Genomic DNA, 24,154 nt, shown 5'->3' with positions numbered 1-24,154 from the left:
GACAAAAAGCATTAACCGATATGGGAATATCTGACCGACATTTCTCAGTGCAAATCCTTGACCATGGTCGCTACGCAACGCGGACGCTCTCACGCTTCACGCATAATGTGCCAGGAGGACGCTGAATGGCTACAATGGCTGCACATGGAAGGAGCGGTCGGTATTGATAACGAGCTACTGAAAGAGCACGTGATTCGGTTTATTCGTGCCTTTGTTTATCTTCGCATCCGAAGTTTCGAGTAGGTGCAAAATGTTTCCACTGAGAGAGTAGTGAGGAGGTTCGGTGAGATGAGGTGAGTTTCACATCTGTTCATACTAAGATAAACGATTCTCACTAGTGTGAATGGATGCGATTTTCATGATTTGCTCTCATCGTCGTGATGGTGTTGCTCTCGGGTGCTATTCGACCCGAAAGCTAGCTGAAAATGTTGTCTTATATAGAGCTTCACAGTTGTCGCACGACCGACAGTACATTAGAACGCACCGTGCGGATCGGTTCGTAGCATCGTGTCCTACAACTCGCTTCCATGCGTTTTGAATAGCTTGACGTGCGCGTAAGAATGAAGTAAAACCTACAAAGAAAAAACCGTTGTGAATGAAGAACATAACGAAAAAATTACAAAGTGGAAGCAAAAAATAATCAAAAGTAATTCGCTGTTGTGATTGGTGTGTAGTGTGAAGGAACAGTGCGCTAAACGTATCTTAGTGGCACCTACATCTTTCTGGTAGGATTTAAGGATTGTATTTCAATTCGACAGCACAGTGCCTGGTGACACACCGTCGTCGTTTCCAGCTGCCGTTTTGTTGGGATATTGGCTGTTTTGCTCCGGCTGTCAGTATTGTAAAATATTACGCTCGGCAGTTTGACGAACAAAATGGACAAAAAAAAGACCGTGCGGTGTGTGCCTCAGTGCAAAAAGTTAATGTGGGTGTAACCGTCAGATTTGTAGCCTCATGAAATTTGTCCAATTTCCGACGACTGCCGCATGCTGTCGTTTGAAATTTGACAATTATGTTTTGGTTTCTTCGCCGTGTTCGAGTGCAGATATGTCTCACGATACCGGAAACTACGCCGAACCAACACTTCGATGAATGCCAACGAAAGATTCACGTTCAGTTCGCATTTTCTGCCCTCCCTCTTTCCCTCCCTCCGTCCCGTTGTCTCCCGCTGCGTTTATTCGTCAATATGCTTTTATGCCAATGTCAAACATCTCACATCCTGACACCTCCAGAGTAATTGGAAAACTTGCCAGCACCCGAATGTATCGCACATATGACCGTATTATTTCTGGAATATGGTTTTCCTCTTCTCATCACATCTTTTCCTTCGCCCTGTAATGGACATGAATATGTACATGTGTGTGTGTTTGTTTGCGTGATGGTGGAAATTTGAAACATTTGGATTCGTGTCTGATTTAATACCTGCCTGCCGCTGCCAAGTGCTTTGATGTTGGACCTCAAAGAGATTATGTGTGCTTCCTAACGGGATAGCAGCACATCCCGATGGGAATATTTTACTCCCACAGTGCTTTTGGTAAGCTGTTGGATGGACAATTTCATTAAAACTAATGACGTTATTTTTTGTGAAGGTTTGCAAACGGTTGAAAATATCAACATAATTACTCCGCCAAACAGTCAAACAAATGGATCAAATATTTAAAATGTTCAAATCGAATTTAGTCGAATTCCAACATCAAAATCAAATTTGTATATACACAAATGACAGCTTATGTACAGCTCCTTTTAAATTAAAAAAAAAAAACAGGGAACTAATATTCTCCAAGTTTATTCTACGTATTTTTATCCAATGATTTTTGTAACAAAACTTCATCAGCTTGTTAGCTTAACGAAGGTGATGTCAAACGGAAACGAAGCCTCTTTCCATGATGTTCCTTTTGTACAGCTAACCCTAGACAAAGCAAGAGCTTTAAAAACTAGGAACAAAATGTCCATTCAATGTGCGCCTGCTAAGAAGGACTGAATGTAGCACACGAATCATCGGTCTTTCTTCCTGTTACGATGTTTCCCGCCTTAAAATCACCGCAACCCCATCGTCAGCCAACAACAAATGCTAGCTTAATTATTGTTTGTGCTACCCGCGTCATTCACGGTCGCACAGCTATCAATCGAGTTGGCAAGAGCCGGTTGGTCTCTCCTCAACCCTCCACAGAACAACCCAAGGGCAGCAGGATGATCATCACCGATGATGAAGATGTTGCGGGTTTTTGGGGCTGTCACCCGTTTGAACCGCTAGCCTTTTGTGCGGTAAGGTACGCCGTTGTTGGGCTTCAATTCCATTTTGGTTCAATTAGGTTTTTTTTTCAATTTCCTCTCCATTTATTCTTTCTTCCTTAAAGATGTGGTGGTTGCACGTTTTAAGCGGAGAAACGAGACATTTGTGCTCGGGTGCTGAAGGCTGAATGACGGAAGGTAAAAACCGTACACCACGGTGTCGCCACGGGATTGCCTCATTTGCAATGGAAATTTAGCCACCAGGAGCTGAATCAAAGCCTGGTACGATGGCAACACCAAGCAATGGCGCGATAGCCCGAAGGAATCGGTCGCCTTTTTCTTGCAAAAACCCAATTCCTGAGACTTAAACCGAAGCCCGACAATGTTCAGATGCTCTGGCAGTGCGCCAATGGTTCGCGTTCCTGAGCGGTGAAGGATATTTCCCCAAAAGGACGAGAAGAAAAGGATAGGAGAGTGGCCTCGTGGAAAGCGTAAAATATTCTTGGCACACCATTCAAACGGAAAGTCAAGCTACTAAAGGGGGGGGGTGGGATGACATCCTTTTAGCACCGATACGATGATAAGAGCCACTGTCCGATGGCGTCGAACATGCCATCCTTTATGGCCCGACACGGCGTCAATGATGGCTGTGAAATGTACGGAAATGTAAATTGAATTTGCTCTTCATTAAGTGTTTGAAGGAAACTTTAAATTCAAACACCCATTCCAGTGATCGGAAACGGTTCTCTATCCGTTAATGCTGCCCTCTCGGGGCGAGGGGGCATTGTTAGAACCCATTGAGTCTTAGTTTAATGCGGCTGCATCACTTTCAGTTTGATGGACTTTCCACGAATGGAGGACGTACGGAGCATGTTGTTGAAACTTTTCCGTTCAACTTGGAAAATAAATCTCGTTACCTCGGCGGTCCGAAACCAGTTTGGGACTCCCAAAAATTGTAAGATCAACAGTGTGGGTGGAATCAGTCAACATGGGGTTTTTGCTTTGGTCGAACGATTAGCACTGTTTACCCTTTTTTGACTGGTTTGGCCACGCAACCGTGAAGTTTAGATTTAGATCAGCCACGCTGAAGGATGGCAAGAATAGAATCATTTTTACGCATGAGTTACGCATCCTTTCTATTCCTTACGAGCGACCGAATGAATGATCCTTGTTAACGCTGTTACGCTGGGAGAGCATTTTATCTAAACACCTACTTATCGGGAAAAAAGGGAAATGGTGAATGTGCGCAATAGAAAAGGCAATAATATTTCATCCAAAATATTATACGTTACTTCATCACACAATGCTCAAATCATGTTATAGCATGAGATTAAATTTCTTTAGCAATGGCAAAGCTTTTACATTTACATTACGAAAGCTTTAAAATTTTTGACTCTGGATAGGGGCGAGTAATCCTTTTCTTTTCTTCTGTGAAAGTGATTTCTTTCGAGTTTTTTGGCCCATGTGTTTCTGTCCGTGCCAGGGAGCAGGGAGCAAAACTTTGCTCACCCCGATATGTCAAATACTAATGTCACAGAAGTGCACAAAAGCGTGACAATGGAACAGTGGGATACAAGTTTTTGAAAATGAGAAAAAAAACAATTTTCTTTTTTATGTTCTATTCTTATAGCTTTCGTACAGTTTTTGTTCAAGATATGCTTTGGTTTTGTGATCCTGACATGCTTTAAATATGCTTTAAATTGTGGGCAATGAAATCATAACTAAAATGTTAAACGATTTGTTTAAACTACTCAAATTCATAACAATTCAAAAACCTGGGTAAAAATGGAACAGAAAATGAAGAAACTGAGAGAATGACATGATTAACTAGTAATGTTTCAAAGTACTGTAGCACGTCCATTAACCGGGTTGCTTTAGAACGGACTAATACCCGTTAAACGACTTCCACGGATAATTGTCCCTTAAATGTCAATGTCACTTATATATCTAGATACAGCATATATAGTATCTGTAAACCTAACTATGGTGGTCTTTGTGATGCTAAAAATGATTCTGGATAAAGCAAATTATTATCAAACAACAAGTAAAATTTAGAACGTATAATAAAATTATTTCAAATAAATCGTTTGTTGAACATTTTTACTAATTTTAACCAACCTTCAGTACAAATGTTCACCACGGTTGAACAGTTGTCACTTTTTAGCGCAATCCGCTCGCCGATTAATCCGCCCTCGGATAACCGACGTTCTTCTGTACTAAATAATTAAGCTTTATTTTACTCTAATAAAAACTTCTATAACAATATTATTCAGATTGCTATACACTGTGCTTTGTTGACATAATTTACTACTGTCAAAGTGAAAACTTCATCTGTCACTTCTATGCCTAAAAAGCGTTAAATTTAATAAATTATCATCATTTTTTTCAAAACGGCACCACAAAATAACTCTGCACAATGAATGTAAAACACTAATCTACCCCAGCATTATTACGGACAATCTTGGGCATGATTATTCAGCAGCTTGGCCGTAATTTGTTGTTCGCCCGAAGTCATCTGTGTTCTACATTTGCAAAATGCTGAAGGCTGCCGTAGGATATCAACGAGATGCCGTCATCTCCGTGTCCCGGCAGAATGCGCGATAGCGTTCGTCATTCATACATGCGAATGATAACGACAATTTTCTGGCGATTCACACTGTCACACATGGAGCGATACGGGGGCAAGTCTGGGCCCCTGGTTGCTCTCACCGAGGCGATAAACTTTCCCACCTTTTTCCACCCCGTCGATCCCTTGTCGTGTGCTCTCATGGCTTATCCATCTACCCGTGTTTTCATGTCAGCTTTAATGATTCCGTGTGGCACCGGCGGCGGCGGTTGCCGGGAAACATTAATAAAAGCGAAAATAAAAGCTAAAACGATGAATCGTCTCATCTCGCGTTTTGTCAGCCAGCTTTGCCACTCATTTGCGGTACCTTCATGAATACATACAAACGAGTGTATTTATCATTGCTTATACTTTATGCTGCTTTGGATGTGGGCCAGAAGGAGCAAGTGGATACGAGTGGAGTCGTCGTTCTCGACCACTCGTTGTATTCCTTAGTGGGCCGTGTTGTCTGAAATTTGTTCCACCTTTCGGGACGGCACTGTGATTGAATGTGCAAACCGAAAGTACCTGTTCTTGCGGGCCAAAGTCACTCCGGCACTCTGGCGGTTAGTATAAAGCGAACTAACAAGAACCGAACGAAAGACGAGCGGCAAATGGAGACTGTTAATTAATTTTGATACCAACGGATAGCACACGGCGATGGTGATGATGAAAAGCACACGGACTTGAAAGTGCATTCAGAAAGTAGGTTTTTATTTCGTATTTTGTACTGCATTTAGAAAGGTGATACATTCAGCTTAGCGTTGACTTTTTGTGTTGTTTTTAGCTCAAAAGTTTCAACGAGGGAAATAGCGTGAAGTATCTACGATATGCTTGCGATAAGCATCAACCACAAACTGTGACAAGAACATTGTTAAACACATATGAGTGGCGAGGAAGATACTATATCGTTCGTATTAAAACTGCATAAATATTTGAAAATACACTTAAATTGTTTCACACTTGGATGACTATGGTTAGGAAAATTCTACAACGACCGAATCATTTAACAATAATTTTTATTAGAACTGTGTTTTTCCAAAAAGTGTGTGTGACATAAACCGATAAAAAAAATTGAAAACACTGGATATTGATAAACGATTTATAGCGTTGAGTTAAAAATTTGGAGGACTGGGGTCACGACAAAAATATCCGTTTTCAATTCATCCGTTCCAATATCCGTTCAAATATATGTAACGTAAATTTTTTTCAATTTGAGGCAATTTGAGATCGGATTTTTTTATTTTTCCTTCAACAAAGATTGGAATATATTCAGAATTGTTTTGAGTTTTTCCCCTCGTTTCATAATGTTTTAGATTTTGTAATTTTAATTGATGTATGACGCATTTTCATATATTTATTTTTTTTACTACAACAACACCAACAAAACAAAAACAAAATCATTGACAAACATAAAAATCAAGAGATTTGTATATTTTTACAGACTCTCGAATGAGTTAAATTTCGCTTGAAAAAATCTTAATTCAATATTACATGTAGTTTAAAAAACTTTTATCAATTTTTCGTTTTTTTGTCCCATTCCTTGGATGAAGTATATAGCATTGGATCAAGAAGATCAATCCTTGATCACAATTTCCCTCAAGTATCATCCAATATTAACACATTTGTCCTAATTTTGAGACAAAAGATTGTAGAACGATCTGCCCATATTGATTAGAGAGACAAAAGATTAACCAAAATGAAAAAAATAGTATTTCATTTTTTTTGTATTCGTGTAGAACGTCCTGGAGTATTTCAAATTTTAAAGATTAGGAATATTCAAAAAACTATTTAAATTCAGTCCACAAATAATTACCCCATACACTAGTTACAGCTTCTCATGTGACTCTACGACCTCAAGGCAGGTCTTTTGTCCTGCCCTTTGTTGGGTTTACTTGACTTTATTTACCCGTAGCAGGATAGTCAGTCCTTTATACGTGGGTTGGTTCCGAATAAGATTTGATATCAGGTCCTGTCGTGTAAAGACCTGCGCCGCTATCATATACAGTACAAGCTGATCCCTACAAAAGTTTTAGTTTTCATTTATATTTTGCATTGCATTTTGTTTGTCAAGTCATATGGATAAAATTAAGTGAATATTCTAAACAATAACAGCAATTCAAGTTTGAAAAGTTTTCAAGAATTCATACACATAAAGTTTCAAAGTTAAAATCATAACAATATCCACTTGTTTTATCTCGTTCGAATTTCCGGACTGATAATAAAAAAACATTGTTTTCTACGGAATAAGCTTTCTCTTTTTTCACTTTTCCACTCCCTCTCTCTTATGTTTCATGAGCAATCTACGTAGTTGAACTTTTTTTTCTTCTCTCATGATACAGGGAATATTCCGTGTACTTCGATCCTAAAACACCCAACCTATCATCGTGCGATAATTTATGATCCGCATGTGTGTCACCCAGCGTTAGCATCGTGAACACAACCCATATGCGTTGGTTGGCTGTTATGCGAAGGGATGCGCCACTACTATTTCCTGTTGCTGATGCTTGTACCGCCAAACATCCCGCCTTTCCTTAGTTCATTTTCGGTCGATTAGTTGTTGCTGCATCAAAAAGAAGAGAACAAAACAAGCAGAGGATATGGATCCACTATCATCCTGCCAGCAGGCTTCTCCATCTGAAAGTAAGCCCCGCCATACCAGCTGGATTGCGTATCATTGCCGGGCCAGAATGTTCTTGCGCTGTTGGTTTTTGTTTCCGAATTTTTGCCGCATTTCAGTACACTTACTGACTTCTAACCCAATATGGGCGACCAAAACGGTTGGCAGCCATATTCAAGGTACTTCTTCTCGCTGGCGCTATTGCAATATTTATGTCCAAAACATGGCTCCACTTGTGCGCTGTAAGGTGGGATTGGTGGAATAAATAGCCTTTCCTGCATGTGGCATCTTGTCTTGTCTGTAATAGGGGCCCCCGGTTCGCCAAGCTGTTGATACAGTTTAGTGTTCGCATTTCGGAACGATGGCTAACAGCAAAAGTGTACGCGACATCGAAAGGGCAAACGTTGGCAAACTCGGAAGCATGGGCGGGGAAAAAGTGAGTCGCATTGAATGCATAAAATATTCATACGGGAAATCTTTCGATAAGGGGGCCCTTTCATCGTGTCGTTTATCAGAGCCATTATTTACGAAGCACTAACTGGACCCTCGTGATTTGTGCGGTTGCTGCCAGGAATGACTGTTTAGCCCGGGGGCAATGACATCGGGACAGGTAAAACAAAAGGGGTGTATTAGCTGCAACAGGAGTATGTTTATGTTATAGGAAAAATGAAATGAAGCGCATAATTTATGCCAAAAATTCTTATCAACAGATTTAGTAACAAGCTGAAAAGAACTGATCATATTCAGTCACTAAAGGTTATTTGTTTGGGATTTCACTAAAACCATGAAGGGTTTTACTTCCCCTGCTTTGGTTATAAATCATAATCTCTTTTGTTGTCTCGCCTTACATTTATCTTCTTTCAGACCTTGGGTTGATGAAGAATAATGTGCATGTGTACCTTTTGCCTAGTGTTTCTTTGTTCGCAAAACAATCATGAAAGATATCATTCATGAAGCGTCTTAAGGACGATGCCAGATGGGATACATTTATGTTACCTTTTCAAGCTATTTTTGCTCTTCTTTTATGATGTGAATTTGATATTTATCATGTTTGTATGTTTGCCAATTTTCTTTTATTAAAATGCTATAAAAATGTAAAACAAGATTCCTTACGCACTGTTGCATAAATCTCATAAGCCAAAGCACCAAGTGCGCTATTTTTGCCAAATGCCATATTTCTTCAAATTATTATAGTTTTTTTTCCGGTACGGGCTCTGTTTGTTGATCGTTCGTTACGAAAAAAAAATTAAAAACCGCACTAAATAAGAACAACCAAACAAAACAAAAAAAAACTTTTTGCTTTTTCCTTGAAAAAGGTTTTCATCTGAATCATATCGTCGTCGTAATTTTTTTTCCCACAAACCTCTGGAACATTTGGAAGTGTTGCCTTCATGCAAAAGGATAATATCATTCTGGCACAAGACAAGTGACGGCAAGACACTCACACACACACCATAAAAGGATGAAGCTGTGCTGCAACAAATGCGGAACAATTTCGGTTCCAAATGCTCTCACCGTTATGCGGCTGTTCTATGTGTCAAGTTTGGTGGAATGGTGTAGGTAGAAGATGCCGCGTTACGGCATCGTAAAAGCTTGAAGCAATCGTTCAAAAGTAACAACGACAAGGAGAGCTAAGAAGAACAAACAAAAAACAGACACGAACCTTCAGTTCTCTTCTTGTGAGCCAGATGTAAAAGCGAAACACGCAGAAGCAGTGTAGCGTCTGATTCCGGTTATGAAGTTGATGAAACCGGTGTGTGGGTACCGTCAGCAGAACGGGTAGAAAGGTGTACAAGGATAAGTGAAATTTATTGCAATTTATTTTTTTGTCCTCCATTCCTTTTGATGGTAGCTTACTCGCATGAAGTACCGACGCTAGGAAGTGAGCCAGAATCGCGAACGCGCTGCAGCACCGCTGCGGCATAAGTGTGGCAAAGATGAACGAATGGTGACGCGGGTGACTAAATTGAAAGTGAAAGAAATAAGGTGCAAATGGATTGGCGATCGTCACCGTGCGCTGCGTCCTTTTGCTTCCGAAGCATTATGGCGTTAATCGTGGAAAGTGGCTCAAACCGACGGTGGAGTTTTTGTCACCGAACGGTGGTAGCACGGAAGACATCCCGCCAGTGTATGGCCACAGCAGGTTTGTGGTCAAATTGTAGCCGTGGTTTGGTGCTGGCGTCGATCCTTTTAGTAACTTGCCTTGCCCGACCGATCGTTTGCAGTAGAGCGCGTGAGTTGCACTTGCAGGACTATGCCGTTTTGTCGCGTGTATCGACATTAGGCAACCCGTGCGGCGAAAAGGATGGCGCTGGTACGACCACAAACCGCCACATACCGCCCGAAAGCATGTTGAAACTGTCCGAACTGGTGACGCAAAGTGATGTGATATTCAAAGCATTCGCTGGCCATGGAAACGACCTGCGGGAAGCGGCTCTCAACTTCACGTGGATGCCAACGGGAGCGTCAGAACACCGTCAGCAGCAGCAGCAGCATCATCACCAGCCACGCTGGAAACCGCACCCGGTGGACGTGAATCAGGGGGCAGGCGCAGATTTTATCGTACGACTCGAGCCCGGCACCGTCTACAAAGGAAATGAACTTTTCAAACAGTTGCAACTGAACAGCTGGAAGCATTATTTCATCCTTTGGAGGTAGGTAGTGGGGATAACACTACAAAAAATACGCGAATAAGATGTGCGACAGACTGCTTTTTGTAACGTCAATCAGATTGAGGAACCGATGGGGGCTGGGGAAGGTAGAACCAAAAAAAAAGAAGAAGAAAGGTAGGGCAAAAAAGCAACCATTTCCGTCTTCTAGGATGGCGTACTTTTTCTTCTACTCATAACAGGATCAAGTGATTGCTGACGATTCAGAAAACATGGTATGAAATCAAAGCGAAACGGTCGGAGCCATGTCTGCTGTGCGGATTCGGCGTCGTTTGTGATGAAACTAGTTTGCTTGATTGGCCGCACTGTAGTTGATTGGAGCGAGGAAATTATTCCGTGTGCATTGTTATTGCTAATGATGTCAACTAACACGAAAACGAGCTGCGTTTTCTTGTGTTAGTAACAAATCCATCCTATCGTAGTGATGATTAAAAAATGAATGATATGCTAAAGATTAAAGAAATTTATATAATATATTTTTTCTTCTTATAACTAGTAATAATCCTTTTCATTCGATTGAATTTATTAACCATTTGTTACCAAACAATTTCTATTCAAACGAAAAACATTTAATGTTACATAAAAGCCTTACAGTGACTCTAAACGCAACTCGTAAAATTTAGAAATTTGAATGACAAATCTATTCCAAGCCCGTGCTTATCGACAAAAGAGTTTTGATGGTGAAAGCTTTGTAACCTAATTGAAACCCCTCACAGCTGTATTTCTTATGTAAAAGAATTTGTTGTTTCTACTCCTTAAGAATGGCCAGGGTGTATAAAGACTAATTTTTACCACATAGCCAGATAGTCTGTCCTTGCCACAAGAATCCCAGATTTTGTTGTTTTTCAAAAAAAAAAATTTAAAATGTTGTTCACTTTCTATTGGCATAATTGTAATGTTAAGATGTTTTTGGTAGATTTTTACCACAATTTTTTATACATGCCACGATTAAATGTGTTCCGTTCGTGTTCGACTAACTAATGAAACTGTTTGTTCTTTATTTTGCGAAGATGTCTGGTTTGTGAAGCACTTTAGTAACTGTTAATCAAATATAAAATCCTCAGCCTTATATTACACAAGATCGATACTACGGATTATAAACTCATGTGCGACTATCTTCAAACTCAACACTTTTTTGCTCTGCTGGGTTTACCATATCGATTTACTATCGATACAGTTTTATACTATCGATACTATTTTATGTAAAATGAAGCTTTTAAGTCCTTTGTGAAGAATCCTTTGTGCGGATTCATATTTGTAAATTATCAGATAACTTTCGTAAAATTCAGCTCGCATTATCCATGAATGAAGGCATATTCTCTAACCACTCTTTGGGTTCAGAAATATTCACTGTCCATCAAAAATATCAGTCAAATCAAAGACAAGACAATTTAGTAAATTTAAGACCAAATTTGTGTGGTTTCTTGTAAATAAGAAATGATTTCGAGAATCGTGGTAATAATAGAGATGGCAAACGTGTTGTAACTTGTATTTATTCAAAATGACAACCGTTTTTCTTACACTTAAACATGACCCTAAAATGTATTCTTCTTACCACTTATTCTAAGAGCTTTGGTAAATTTGTACTGTTTCATTTTAAATCCCACTTAAAAACGTATTTAAACTAAGGAGAATTATTAATTTTCCTTGAAATTAAACTCACCATAACTCTTTCCATTCACACTTCTCGCACAATTGCAAGCATACCAATCGTTAAAACAAAAGATAAATGGTGCTTTAAACAAAAAAATGAGAATACAATAAGAAGACAAAACGAATGATGATGCAATTTCATTACCATAAGCATGACGCAGTATTGCAAATATGTGACCGAAGCGTGGGCTCAGGCGTTGGATGACAAAAGTAAACCGTTTCGCAATTGTGCCCTTGTTACCTCCATTTTGTCGTTTGTGGTTTTGCCTTCCCGTAAGGGTGTCCTTACGCCACCCGTCATCCGGTTTTTTTTCACGCAAGAAAGAAATGTAACTTTGCGTTCTTATGTTTGGCCTTCTCCTACTGTCTCCCTTTTTGAAATAATTTTATTGAAAGCAATTTCACGCTTTGCCTCTACGATACAACGCACACCCATACAGTGGCTTGGATGCTGGAAAATGGGTGAAGTAAAATAAAGAATCACCTTCCAGTGAATGCATTCACAGCACGGGATGGAAAGAATTTTTACCAAAACCAAAAAAATATTTATCATGACTCCATTTGTTCTCGATGCATTCGCCTTCCATGGTCGCTTCTCTTCACCGTTGGAGAAGAGTTTTGGGTTGGGTTGTATAGTGAGAAATTTACCATCATGAATTTTCCATTTTCCATTACACTTACCACTAGAAAGAGAAAGGGATAATCACACTTGCACCATTACAAGTGGTTTGCAATGATTTTATGTACGCTTTAATTCCTTTTGCACATCCACCAGTGACAGCGCAAAAGCAGCAATAACGCTTCGGCTTTGGTTTTCATCCCGATGCAAATGGATCATACAATTTATCATCTCACAAGTTTGGTTTCTGTTTTGTTGTTTTTGTGTGGTTTGGGATTCAGAGGCAATTTTCCTTTGCTGTGACCGTTACATTGAAGGGTTGGCCAAGAAACTTGAAAAAGGGATTTACAAAGGGTGAATCCAAACAGACCAACCTTGAACTGCAAACAGTTTGTTAATTGTTTTTTGAATATCTAAAATCAATTGCACTTCTTGGTGCTACATTTTCTACTTACTGAAACAAAACATTGGCGAGAGGATGACCAGGTGGTGGAGATAGTAGAGGCGGAGGTCTTTACACGAAAGGAGCGGATATCAAATCCCATCCGAATCGAACTTCCGTATGCTAAAACGTCTTTAGGTTGTAGTGCAATACAAGAAGAAGAAGGTTTAGAAAAAAATGTCTTTTAAAAGTAACAATTCCTTTCAGCAATTACAAAACCATTTAATTTTATTTTAATTGCAAAAATAGTTTGATTTTAACTTTTATATAATTTCCACGATAAAAGTTCTTGAAAAAATAAACAAAACTATTTATTTACTCTAACAAAAAAATCGCAATATAAACATTGATGGATCCGGAACATTGATGGAACAATCCCATCCGGACCGTCCCCCCGTAGCATGGACTGACTATTCTGCTACCTGGTAAAATAAGTCTTGATACGGCCAGGCCGTTCTAACCGAACAAAAAAAAAATAAATAAATAAATAAACATTGATACAAAACCTTGCCAAGCTTTTGATTGATAATATGAAAATACTAAAATTAACTCTCATTAATGAACAACACTTGCATAAAAAATACATCCCGATAAGTCATCTATATGTAAATTTCTTAATTTTTCATAATAATCAAATTTCAACAATTTGTAAAATTTATTGAAATACTCCCATTAACCAACTATATGGTAAAATTTCGGCAAGGCTGTAAGTTAAACGTGGAATGGCTTACTTTCGATTCAAAAGATAAAGTGCTAAAGAGCGTCATTTGGTGTAAGTCCCATCTTTTGTAACCAAATGATCAAGTTGGAACGTGCACAATTACTTCATTCGTTTCGAATGTGATTTTCCATTTGCCGTTTGCAGTGTTTGCGCAGCGCTTCCAATCAGAAAATACACTCGCGAAGGTAATGGATGACTGCCTATGCTAATATTGGTAAAATAAATTAATTAATCATTTGAATCACACGAATGATGATGTATTCAAAGAAATGATTCCATGCGATATGAGCTAAAATTTGAATACCACGAAATAATATAAATATTTAAAATTGCCACGTAATACTCATTGTGAATGTGAATTAATGTTGAATATTATTAAAAATCTAAAATTTAAAACATGAAATTAAAAGCTGTTCTTAACAAAATCTATAACTTTCTCATACTTCCAACTTGTAACGACCCTAGTGGCCATCCATTACTCACCTCGAGCGACAAAACAATGTCCAGCGTATGGCGCTGGTTGCACGTGAACAATAAATCACCGCCACAATTGATATTCAATTAATTCCCGAAACATTTAACTAGATTTTCGGCTAGATAAATTTCAAACCAAACGTACCGTGGAATCGAATGCTCTGCTGCGTTCGTCTGTCCACTATTCCTCTCTTCCTGCACATTCTAACTCCTCTCGTTCTTCTATTGCCATCCTCTATTCATTTACTACTGTCCGCCTACACCTAAAATTGCGGAAGCACACAAACATTACCAATGTGGAAATGTGCCACCACGGTTCGAGTGTCTTTCCTGAGTTGTGTTTGCCTTTGCCGTCGTAGTGACTATGCCATGTGGTGCATAGTTTAGATCTGGTCATACTTGGCTCAACCGACCCAAAGCCAGGATAAGTTGGTTCCGGTCCGATGAGTTTCAATTGCGTTTACCCATCCTGGCGGGTTTCACCCATCTGCCGACACAAAACCCATCGTCCCATCTTTCGGGACCACACGGCAACGAATAGTGCCGAGCGACACGCGGTGCGCACCGAGATGGAACCGCGTCTGCAAGTGGTGCTACTGCAAGCGGACCAGAACATGCGCCACCGTGGAAGAATGGGACGATAATTGAATTTTCCAACGGTTAACAACCAACCCGGTGCCACGTGTCTAACGTCAAATACGTTGTCACTTTAGGGTTCACCGGAGTGAACGTTGTGCGTTTCGTTGCGGGGAGAAAGACTTGCGTTTTCCGCTTATATTTTTTTTCCTCCGAAAAAATTAAGTGAACATAAGGCGAAGCGGAAAAAAATGAATGTTCCAAATTATGCTGCGACATTGCAAATTTGCTGTATGCTGCCAAGCCATGATCACAATCGGTAGTACATATGTCTCTTAAGATGATTACTCCGTTGGGGGCGAGCGAAACCTCATTAGCATGAAGGCGTGAAGCAACATTATCCAGCACTGGGCGTCTCCATCGTGTGTTTCATAATTTTCTGCTATTTAATGATTTTGGTTGTGACTGGAAAGTTTGTGTCAGTGGGAGTATTATTATGAGTATGAAAGCAAAACCCCATGTTTATTCTCATTATTTTTACCATAATGAAGCATTCATTAGATGGCTGAACGTTAGCGTGTGTTGTGAAATTTTAGGCAATTCAAAGCGAATAATAAACGGAGCATAAAACCACCAGCATGTACCATAACAGTGAAAATGCTGCTTTATATTCGAATAACCAAAAAACCCTCAAACCATTAATCGACCACCAGCGCTACATTCACTTCACCGCACACAACCATTCGAACGACCGCTACAGCAAGTAGATTGATTAGTTTAGAAACCAAACAGATTCTAAGGGGAAATGGAAAATGGACCACAAAAATCAGGATACGGGTACCGAAGCACAACCAAAACCGACAGTGTACGAAGCAGATTAAATCGAACCTCAACGCAATGGAAGCGAAAGTGCATCATCGACTGCAAATGCAAACGTTGCAATCGATGTGTTGGTTCGATTGAGCAGAAAACTATTGCTCCAATCAACCCACTCGTGCGGCATATTTGTGGATTCGTTTAGCGTGAAGCTTTGTATGTATCAGCTCTGTAAGGGAAATTGATTCGGTTGGTGATTCGTATTTGAGGTTTTTTTTCTGCTCCTTTTCCACCATATGGGGGTTTTCTCGTTGAACGAACGAGGAAAATGAAAAGCGTTTCTTTGGGCTGTTTATCATTTTGTGTGTTTTTCATACTTTTTAGTAGGTATAGCGTAATTTACTAAAGTGATTGAAATTTATGCAATATGTATTGATAATTTTTTCTAAATGGATAAAAACCATATTGAATGCATTATAGAAAGCTAATCCTGCACTACATTTGCTTAAGCAGGCGTACAAAATGCAGCACCTTACACCAACCCTACAGTACTTGAACTCGAAACAAAGCAAACCAAATAAGACCGTACAATTCCGAGATAATCCTCCAGCAGTGTAGCATAACAACAAAAAAAGCGATTGGGAAGGGAAAACGTTTATGAGATTAAGAAAATTGTGCAAATAGTGGCTGCGCTTCGAACGAGTTAATCGACGAACCGGTACGCCAACCTGCTGTTGATGGTTGCCGCTTAATCGAAAACAACTTTTGTCTGCAGCAAGAATTTCGCTGATAGCTGGTGCTTGCTTCTTAATGAAATTTCTTCCACAACTTACGCTGTGTTACCTTACATTTTCTCTCTCTCTCTCTTTCCGCCCTATTTTCTTCAAAACAGCAATGGTAGCGTACAGTATACGCATCATGATGATGATGGGCACGTTCAAGGCCGTCAGGATGGTGAGAGTTTCAGACCGACTGGATCAACGGTGGACACTGCCAACGGATCGGAAGAGGATGCATCTACAACGGATCATTTTGGTCACCGCAGTGCAGAACCTATCTCGACGGAAAAGGCCACCAAACGAGATTGTCAAAATAGGCAACTTCGAGAAAGTACAAAGTCAGCTGTTACGGACTCATCTTTGGAACATTCGCAAAGAAACGAAAATGACTTCCAACCACCAATACCGATCGTCACTGACAATTCAATCGATTCGACTACTCGCAACCTTGATCCGAACCGCATCCGTCCAGTGGAAGCTTCCTCGAACCGCGACGACCACAAGCGCAAATCCTTGTCTGCTGCTGAACGTGTCAATTTGCAGCAAAACGCTGGAAGCAACACACGGCACGAAGCATCGGATGAACGGGCCGTGCCTAAATCGATGGAAAAGGATTTCAAAACCGAGGGTCAGATTAGCCGCACGCTGAGCGAGATACTGCCTGTTACACTGATCGTATTTGGGCGCCTATCCACGGGTGGTAACGACGGGCACGGTGACGCTGATAAGCTGCTGCTAGTCGATCCTTACGTAGGACTTTTACGCTGGGACGAGCAGCTTGAGGATGCCCTTTGGCAAGCGCTTGGTGAGTAGAAAATTATCCCTTTCACTCCGATTAACCTCCCCAGCGTAAGCCCAACCACCACACGTGCATGAAGGCTTTCTGGGAGGGTTCGCCGGTGCTACGTTGCCCATTGTATGAGAATGTAAAAGAGTACCACTCTTAGGGCCCGATGGAGGTTGAATATGGTACTTTGGCACTGCGAACCGTAAGAACAATGTGAAACGGGGTGTAAATGACGCATGAACGTAGATAATCGAAACCCATTCAGGCCCCCCCCCCCCCCCCCCTACTCCGGTTTGTCTTCTTTATGGCTCTTGTTCTTGAGCATATAATAATTTTAAGCTCCGATTGCTAAATAGTTGAGCTAGCCTGTGCAGTGTAGTTCAGTGGGTGAGAAGTGAAATTGTACGTGAAATTGTTAAGTTGAGTAAATCCAGGATTCGGTACCATGTTTTGCCATGGCTCTATCTGGGATGCCTGTGGCACAATGGAACAATAAAATAGTGAAAGGATTATTGTTATTACTTTGAGCTACAAATCTACATTCCGGCTTTGGCTGCTAACACATTAGAAACCGTCCATCAGAAACAACCGTTTTAGTTTCGAATTCATCACTTTATGCTAATTCATCACTTTAACCCGCAATTTTAATCCGATCGTTATAAATATAATCAACAATTAGGTTCGCTTCAAATATGTTGAAAAAGTAAACATTCATTCATTTTCGATAAATAATGTTGAGGGATTTTTTAATTAGAATATTCGGTACATTCAATGTAATTTAAATGTTTTTGTAATACATGTTTAATAACAACCAAAAACAAGGAAATTTCTAGAGATTTTTTTTATCTCTATTGAAGCTGATAATACGAAGAAAAGCCGCCACGTGTACAGTAAATAAAAAACAATGAAAAAATATTGATTACAGTAAATGTGGGAAACAGGAAAAAAACATTGAATTTAGCTACAGTCATACATTTTTATCAAATATAAGAACCGTATATCAACTTTCATCCGGACGGTACCCTTGTCCGCAGAACTTACTATACTACTTCAGATAAAAAAAAAGTTAAAGATATAAAGAAATGGCTTACCCAAAACCTTTTAAGGATTTAGTGCCGTAAAAGGAGAAGAAGGAGAAATAACTTTCGTAAATATAAACTCATGAAACATTAATATGTACTAAACATATTGAAGTTTTTATACAACTCTATAAATTAAAGTTTAAAATTAATTATATTTATAACAATTAGCCTAAATTGCGATTTTTTTAATAACAGTTTATTTATACTCTACTGTACCACGTGGTGAGTGTTTCCTTATGTACGGCTTTCATTCTTATGTTTTGTGTATTATCAAATAGTTTACATTCCAATATAGTATAGTAAACGTTACATATACAAATCATTATATTTTTTATAAAACATTTTAAAGATATTTTATCAAACATTATGATAGTAACGTGTTATTATAGAAGTTAATGATAACTCATTTATTATTGCTGAATTCATCCGATTTCGTCGTACAGCATACCGGTCTAAACTAACCGGTCTTAGTCTAAGGACTAAACTGGTAAACGATATTTCAATGGAAATTTTCACAAAACATTCCTTCCCATTGGAGTTCAGACATTCAGACATGGATTTGAACGTCTGTGTGTACATCGCGAAGCACTTCAATCCACTACCAGTTGGTGGGATGACGCTAAATCAGAAAACTAAACAATCACCAACTACGGTACGAACCGTTCGGCTTCATTCGCTTAACATTCGTCACGCGTTTAAAGCGTTCATATTTTTTTTCTATCTCAACAATGAAAAGCTTCACTCCGAAACGGTGAAGAAGATGCAAATAAAACGACGGGCAGATTCTTTCTAATTTACTTCGACTGGCCTCGAGACGTGAGGCTTCGGTTTTGAAGCACCTTTTGTCGTTGCCGTTTGTTTGCGCTGTGCTTTGTAGCTTGTTTTTTTCGGGTTTTCCTCTCAAGTACAACCATCCCTATTTGTACTCGTTTCTTATCCTTTTGCGTGTTGTTTACCTTTCCCCATGTACGTTACAGGGTGGAGTGAATGGAGTGACTATACCGGTTGCAGTGTGGCGTGCGGTGGTGGTGTACAACAACGGTTTCGACATTGTTTACAGTCGGCACCCTCAGACCGTGAGGCACGGGAGACACGTACCGAAACCATCATACCACCGGTGGTAAAACCTTCGGTTGCTACCACGCGACACCGGCGCAATGTTTTAAACAGTGAAATTGAAAACCCGCCCAACCCTACCACACTCGAACGTACGCAGCCAGTTCGGTACGGTGCGTTACCAGGCGTCTCCATCGTCGCTCGCCACTCATCGTTCGCGGACGATGGTGATGGAAAGGGGAAAAGAAAACGCCAATCAAAACAAATGGTGACGGGTGAAAAGGAACGCAGAATGAAGTTCCTGGAAAAGGTTAATGAAAAGAGCATAATAATGAACCCTTCAACCAGCGAACCCATTTCATCAGAATCCGTTTCCCGGTGGACGCCCACGGTGCAAGATAAATCCGTTCCACTACACGAACGGTTGGTTGCGGAATCTGATGCCGAGAAGACGCATCATAATCGGCAACCGGATGAGACTGCCGATGGCGAGGGCACGTGGCACCCTGTCTGCGAGGGTCACAATATCGAGCAGCGGAACTGCAACATGTTCGAGTGCACCGGTAAGATGCTAATGCTTTGCGGTGCATTGTTTCCTCTTCAATCTTTTATCCAACCAGCGAAAACAGGTGGAAATGGTGGCGGTGTAAAACCAGCTTCAATATCTACCATATCCGTAGACATTCGTTTGTTTTTCCGGGCCACAAAACCGGGTGCATGGTGCATAAATTTGATGGCAAACATAAAACTGGCTCGTCTCGTCTCGTTGGAGCTTTCTTTTTTCTTTTATTTCTTCAGCCTTACCTTCGATGGCTGTTGTTGTGGCTTTTGTTTGTCTTGCTCTTTGATTTATCACCTTTCATCGTATGGGTACAGGAACGTATAGGTTGAAGAATCTCACCTTTTTTTCCTCTTGAAAACAAAAAAACATGTATAAACCTCTCGCCAATATCCCATCATGCACACGTACTCTCGACAGAAATGTGCCATTTATTTCTTTTAACAGTGTACTTTTTCCTCCTCCCCGTTCGGGCACTCGAAATGGGTGTTTGTGTGCGCGTTTGTATGGCGTTTTGGTTTGGAGTTTTATGACGGACATAAGCTTCATCGGTCGGTGTTTGCCGGGATGCGTATCGACCCAGGGGTGTAGTGGTAGTACGGTAAACATTACGGATCTGCAGATGACGGTTTTCGAAAGCCACCATAACTTTATGCGGGATTACGCTTCCGCCACTAAACGGACTATAAATGGGACAGTGCTTCAATGGCGTCATGTTGGCGCCACTAGGATTGTTGAGAAAAAAAAATCCCCCTAAAATGGTTTCACTTCAAACACCACACTTCTGTGAGGTGAAAATCACTCTATGAGGTTGTTTTTATTATATTGCTAGTTTAACATTTCTTTTTTACAACTTGTTGTAGTAGCTCATTCTGAAGTTTTAAGTGATATAATGGCAAAACATTCGTTGATGAGTGATGCACTACATAAGCTTTATTTCGTTGTTTTATCCATTATCACAAGGTGTAATTAATTTGTTGACGGCACTGACACACAACTATCACTGGAGGACCTGGGATGAAGCGATCGACGATCGAATCAACTATCAGATCAATCAGCTAGATCAAAACTTTACCCTAATGATGAGTTTGCGCATAAAGGTAAGTATGTGTGTGAATCGATGTCTTTGTAAAGTCTAAAGTAGGGAAACTGCTTTAGTTTTCGGCAGCTTAGAAAGCGAAAAAAAATCCTATTATTTGCAATCTTTGTGTTTGAAAGTGTTGTTATTTCGATTGATATAAACTTTTGTAGTATGTTTGTGCATACCTATTTAATATCGTGATTTTAATGTGTTTTCTTCTTCTTCTTCTTGGCTTAACGACCTTACAGGTCACGTCGGCCATTTCTGGCTTACTAGACTTATTTTTACCACGTAGCCGGATAGTCAGTCCTTGCTACGGGGAGACGGTCCGGATGGGATTTGAACCCGGTCCGGCCGTGTGGACTGGCGGCCCGCCCGCGGTGTTGTTGTTTATGTGATTAAATTAATGTTATGTTTAATTGTTAATGTTAAGTTATGTTCATTTAATCAGCCGAAATGTATGCAAACGGATGCGCACCAGGATTAGTGTTAACTCTTTCGTACTATGTTTTCTTAGTACTAAAATTCAGAAAGCCGTTCGATGTGGAGAAATAAAATAAGGTTTGAAAAAGAAATGCACTGTTGTTTAATAACAAAGTTTGTAAAATAATTTAAAACTAAAGCAACAACAAACACCATAAAACGCTGCCTAATGAAAACAAATGGTAATTTAGGTACAAAAGAGAGTATTATTTAAAAACCTTTTCTTTTCTGCGAATTACCCTAAATTTCTTCCTTTTTTTTAATTCGCGAAGAACCAGTATTGTTTACAACTATTAAAGACTTAAACTAGGATATAATTCACTTTGGTTTTGGTGCTACTTAACAGTTATGATCGGGCAGACAATAGAATGATTCTTAGAGCAAACAAATTTAATTACTCTTCAAAACAGTCCAGTTCCTGGAAGTAAGTGATATCGAGTGTATTGATCAATCACACACAAAGAAAGTTTTGTCTGGATTTAATTGCACAGGAAAAGTTACATCGTTGAAAATAGTTTGCCTTACCCAGCAGAAAGCAGTCACAGAAACCTTTCAATAATAAACCTAAGTAATAAAAGTTGGTTTAGATCAACCAAAGTTCTTGAAGCAAGTTTCTCAAACTCTGATCTAGATTTTGTTTGACATATTAATTATCAAATACTACGTGCAAACACTATCAGCAACTCTTTCCATATGGCTTGAACAAGTTTGAAATTTATTCACTGACAAGTGCAAAGGAGCAACCGAACCAGATGGCCATAGCACATAACCCGCATACAACTATCTAAACACCGATTTTTATTCAGCAAAGCAAAGCGAAAACCGTTTTCCATCTGTTAGTGCCGTTATCTTTTTTTTTGTTTTTGTAACTCATAAAACACAGACCCTTTATAGAAGATGAACGTGAAGGCGCAAAATCGATAACGTGTACATGGAAAAGCAATTCCAATAACCGGAGCTAATACGGGTATCAAATCACAGAAGTGGAAAGTTTTCACTTTGACCAACACGATAAAACCACCATTAAATTGATCGCTAACTGGTTCAGCACACTGGTGGGCATGGCACTGGTGGGCCCCACACTGGTTTACCGGCACAGATGATTCAGTGCCGGTCAAATGGTAAACTTTTGATGTTTAGTAGAAACAAAGTTTGTTCTGTTCTGGGGAGAACTGGTAGACTTGGCGTAGGTTGATATCCTCCTGACATCAATAAACATAATGATAGACACACATTTTATTCCCCGAGAGGAGTTACTCTTTTGGAAGGATAACATTCTCCAAACTCTAATGAGTTGTTATTAGATGTGAACCTTTTTTGTGAATTGTTGGGCATTTATGTGTTTTAATTTTTGTTTTGTGAACGATTCATAAACCAATTAAATGCTTTATTTGCAGTGAAGACTACTGTATTTATTCTCTTTTGTGTTTGATATAAAACGATTTGAACTTAAATTTGTGGAATAAAAACGGTATAGATAATGCATCACCAGACCGTTTTTTGTTCGCTAATTCCAACTAGCTAGCGAACTCCATTTTTCTATCCACCATGTTTCCATGATTGTCCCGTGAAAACTTTCCATTCAATAGTTTATTTGTCTTCATTTATCTTGCACGACCGACGGATGAAACTTTGCCACACCGGATGGTAACGATTGGTAACCCGTATATTGGTACTGCAACCCCAGCACACTGCCACTCAACCGGCCACTGGATATAGTGGTCACCCTGACCAGCACGTGAACGATGGCAACGAGTCGGATCCTTCGTCTACAGTCCGCCCAATCAGTGGTCACATTTTTTCCGTACGCTCCAAGCTAACGACCGGTTCAAGTTTGTCGATAAATTTCGAAACCGATGGGCACGGCGGGATACGGGTGTTGCAGGAAAAATACGGCCTCTCCGAAATGCTACCTGTACGATCGGGCAAACTCACCTTACGCGATGGTGATTGGCATTCGCTGGCACTAAGGTAAGACAAATGACCGGTTACGACCACTCGCACACAAAAAACCATCTGTCCCCGTACAGGACAGTTACTTCGAAGGGTGATTATGGATGATTTACTAATTGGTAATTTACGATGTTTCCCGACAGTGGCCGGAATGGTGGCTTCGTAACGGTATACATCGACTGTCAATGGATTAATTCGTTCGTCCTGACGAAGGGCTCGATTGAGCTGCCTCAGTATCCAATCGTGGAGGTTGGTCAAAATGTATGTAAAAAATAAATTTCCGTTCCCACCAAGTTTTGGGTAACTCAAGCTTATTTATTTTCACCGTCTAATTTCAGGTGGAGCTGCGTCAGCTTACGGTTGTACCGGGTGAGAAATCGGCCCGTTTACAATGTAATTCACAACCGGTTCCGATACACGATGTGGAAAACCGACGAGTGACGAATTACTTTGAGCATCTCAACTAGTGTCCGATGAAGCGATCGGAACAACCGAAGGAAAGGTTTAAGGCGGCTGCTAAACGGCACAGTGAATGTTTGCTCAGTGCAACAAACACACCAAACGTCCAAATATTCGATAAAATACTGCTTTTTGCTGTATAAAATAAACAATACGAAAGCCTCCCGCGGACCCTATGACCCATCCATGATGATCGGGGTGGGTGGTTTACATATGTGGGAAAAAACGAAGTGTGGTACGATTATTTCGATTCGATTGCATGGATTGGTTTATTTCTTATGTCCGTAGCAAGAACGACATCATAGCTGAAAGCTTACAGGCGGCCTCTTTTGTCAGCAACGATTTAAAACAAAAAAAAAACTATAAAGGAAAGTAAAAATGCAGCAGAAACAACAACAAAACGGGAACGGAATACAATAAATAAAAATAATCTTGATTGATTGTACAGAAATGCTAGAAAACAGTGAAAATTGTGTTTCAGTTATTGA

The 24,154-nt window shown here is 40.0% G+C and overlaps 1 protein-coding gene across 5 annotated transcripts; it reads left to right on the top strand.

Moving 5' to 3' along the window:
• The first annotated feature begins 313 nt into the window (after positions 1-313).
• LOC125764295 (uncharacterized) lies at positions 314-24,136 on the top strand. 5 transcript variants are annotated; one of them, XM_049428410.1, is made up of 8 exons: positions 314-554; positions 9,310-10,111; positions 16,320-17,011; positions 19,053-19,694; positions 20,654-20,790; positions 22,942-23,225; positions 23,351-23,468; positions 23,546-24,136. In XM_049428410.1, exons 2-8 carry the CDS (start codon positions 9,450-9,452, stop codon positions 23,672-23,674), a joined length of 2,664 nt encoding a protein of 887 aa, XP_049284367.1. In that variant the 5' UTR covers positions 314-554; positions 9,310-9,449; the 3' UTR covers positions 23,675-24,136. The 5 variants fall into 5 exon arrangements, with proteins under 5 accessions (XP_049284367.1, XP_049284368.1, XP_049284365.1 ...); XM_049428411.1 differs by having other exon boundaries at positions 314-565; XM_049428408.1 differs by having other exon boundaries at positions 314-646.
• Positions 24,137-24,154: the final 18 nt, after the last annotated feature.

Source organism: Anopheles funestus, chromosome 2RL (genome assembly GCF_943734845.2).
Source record: "Anopheles funestus chromosome 2RL, idAnoFuneDA-416_04, whole genome shotgun sequence".
Lineage (NCBI taxonomy): Eukaryota > Metazoa > Arthropoda > Insecta > Diptera > Culicidae > Anopheles > Anopheles funestus.
The sequence above is the reverse complement of the archived record's forward strand: the minus strand, read 5'-3'. Positions and strand labels throughout refer to the sequence as shown.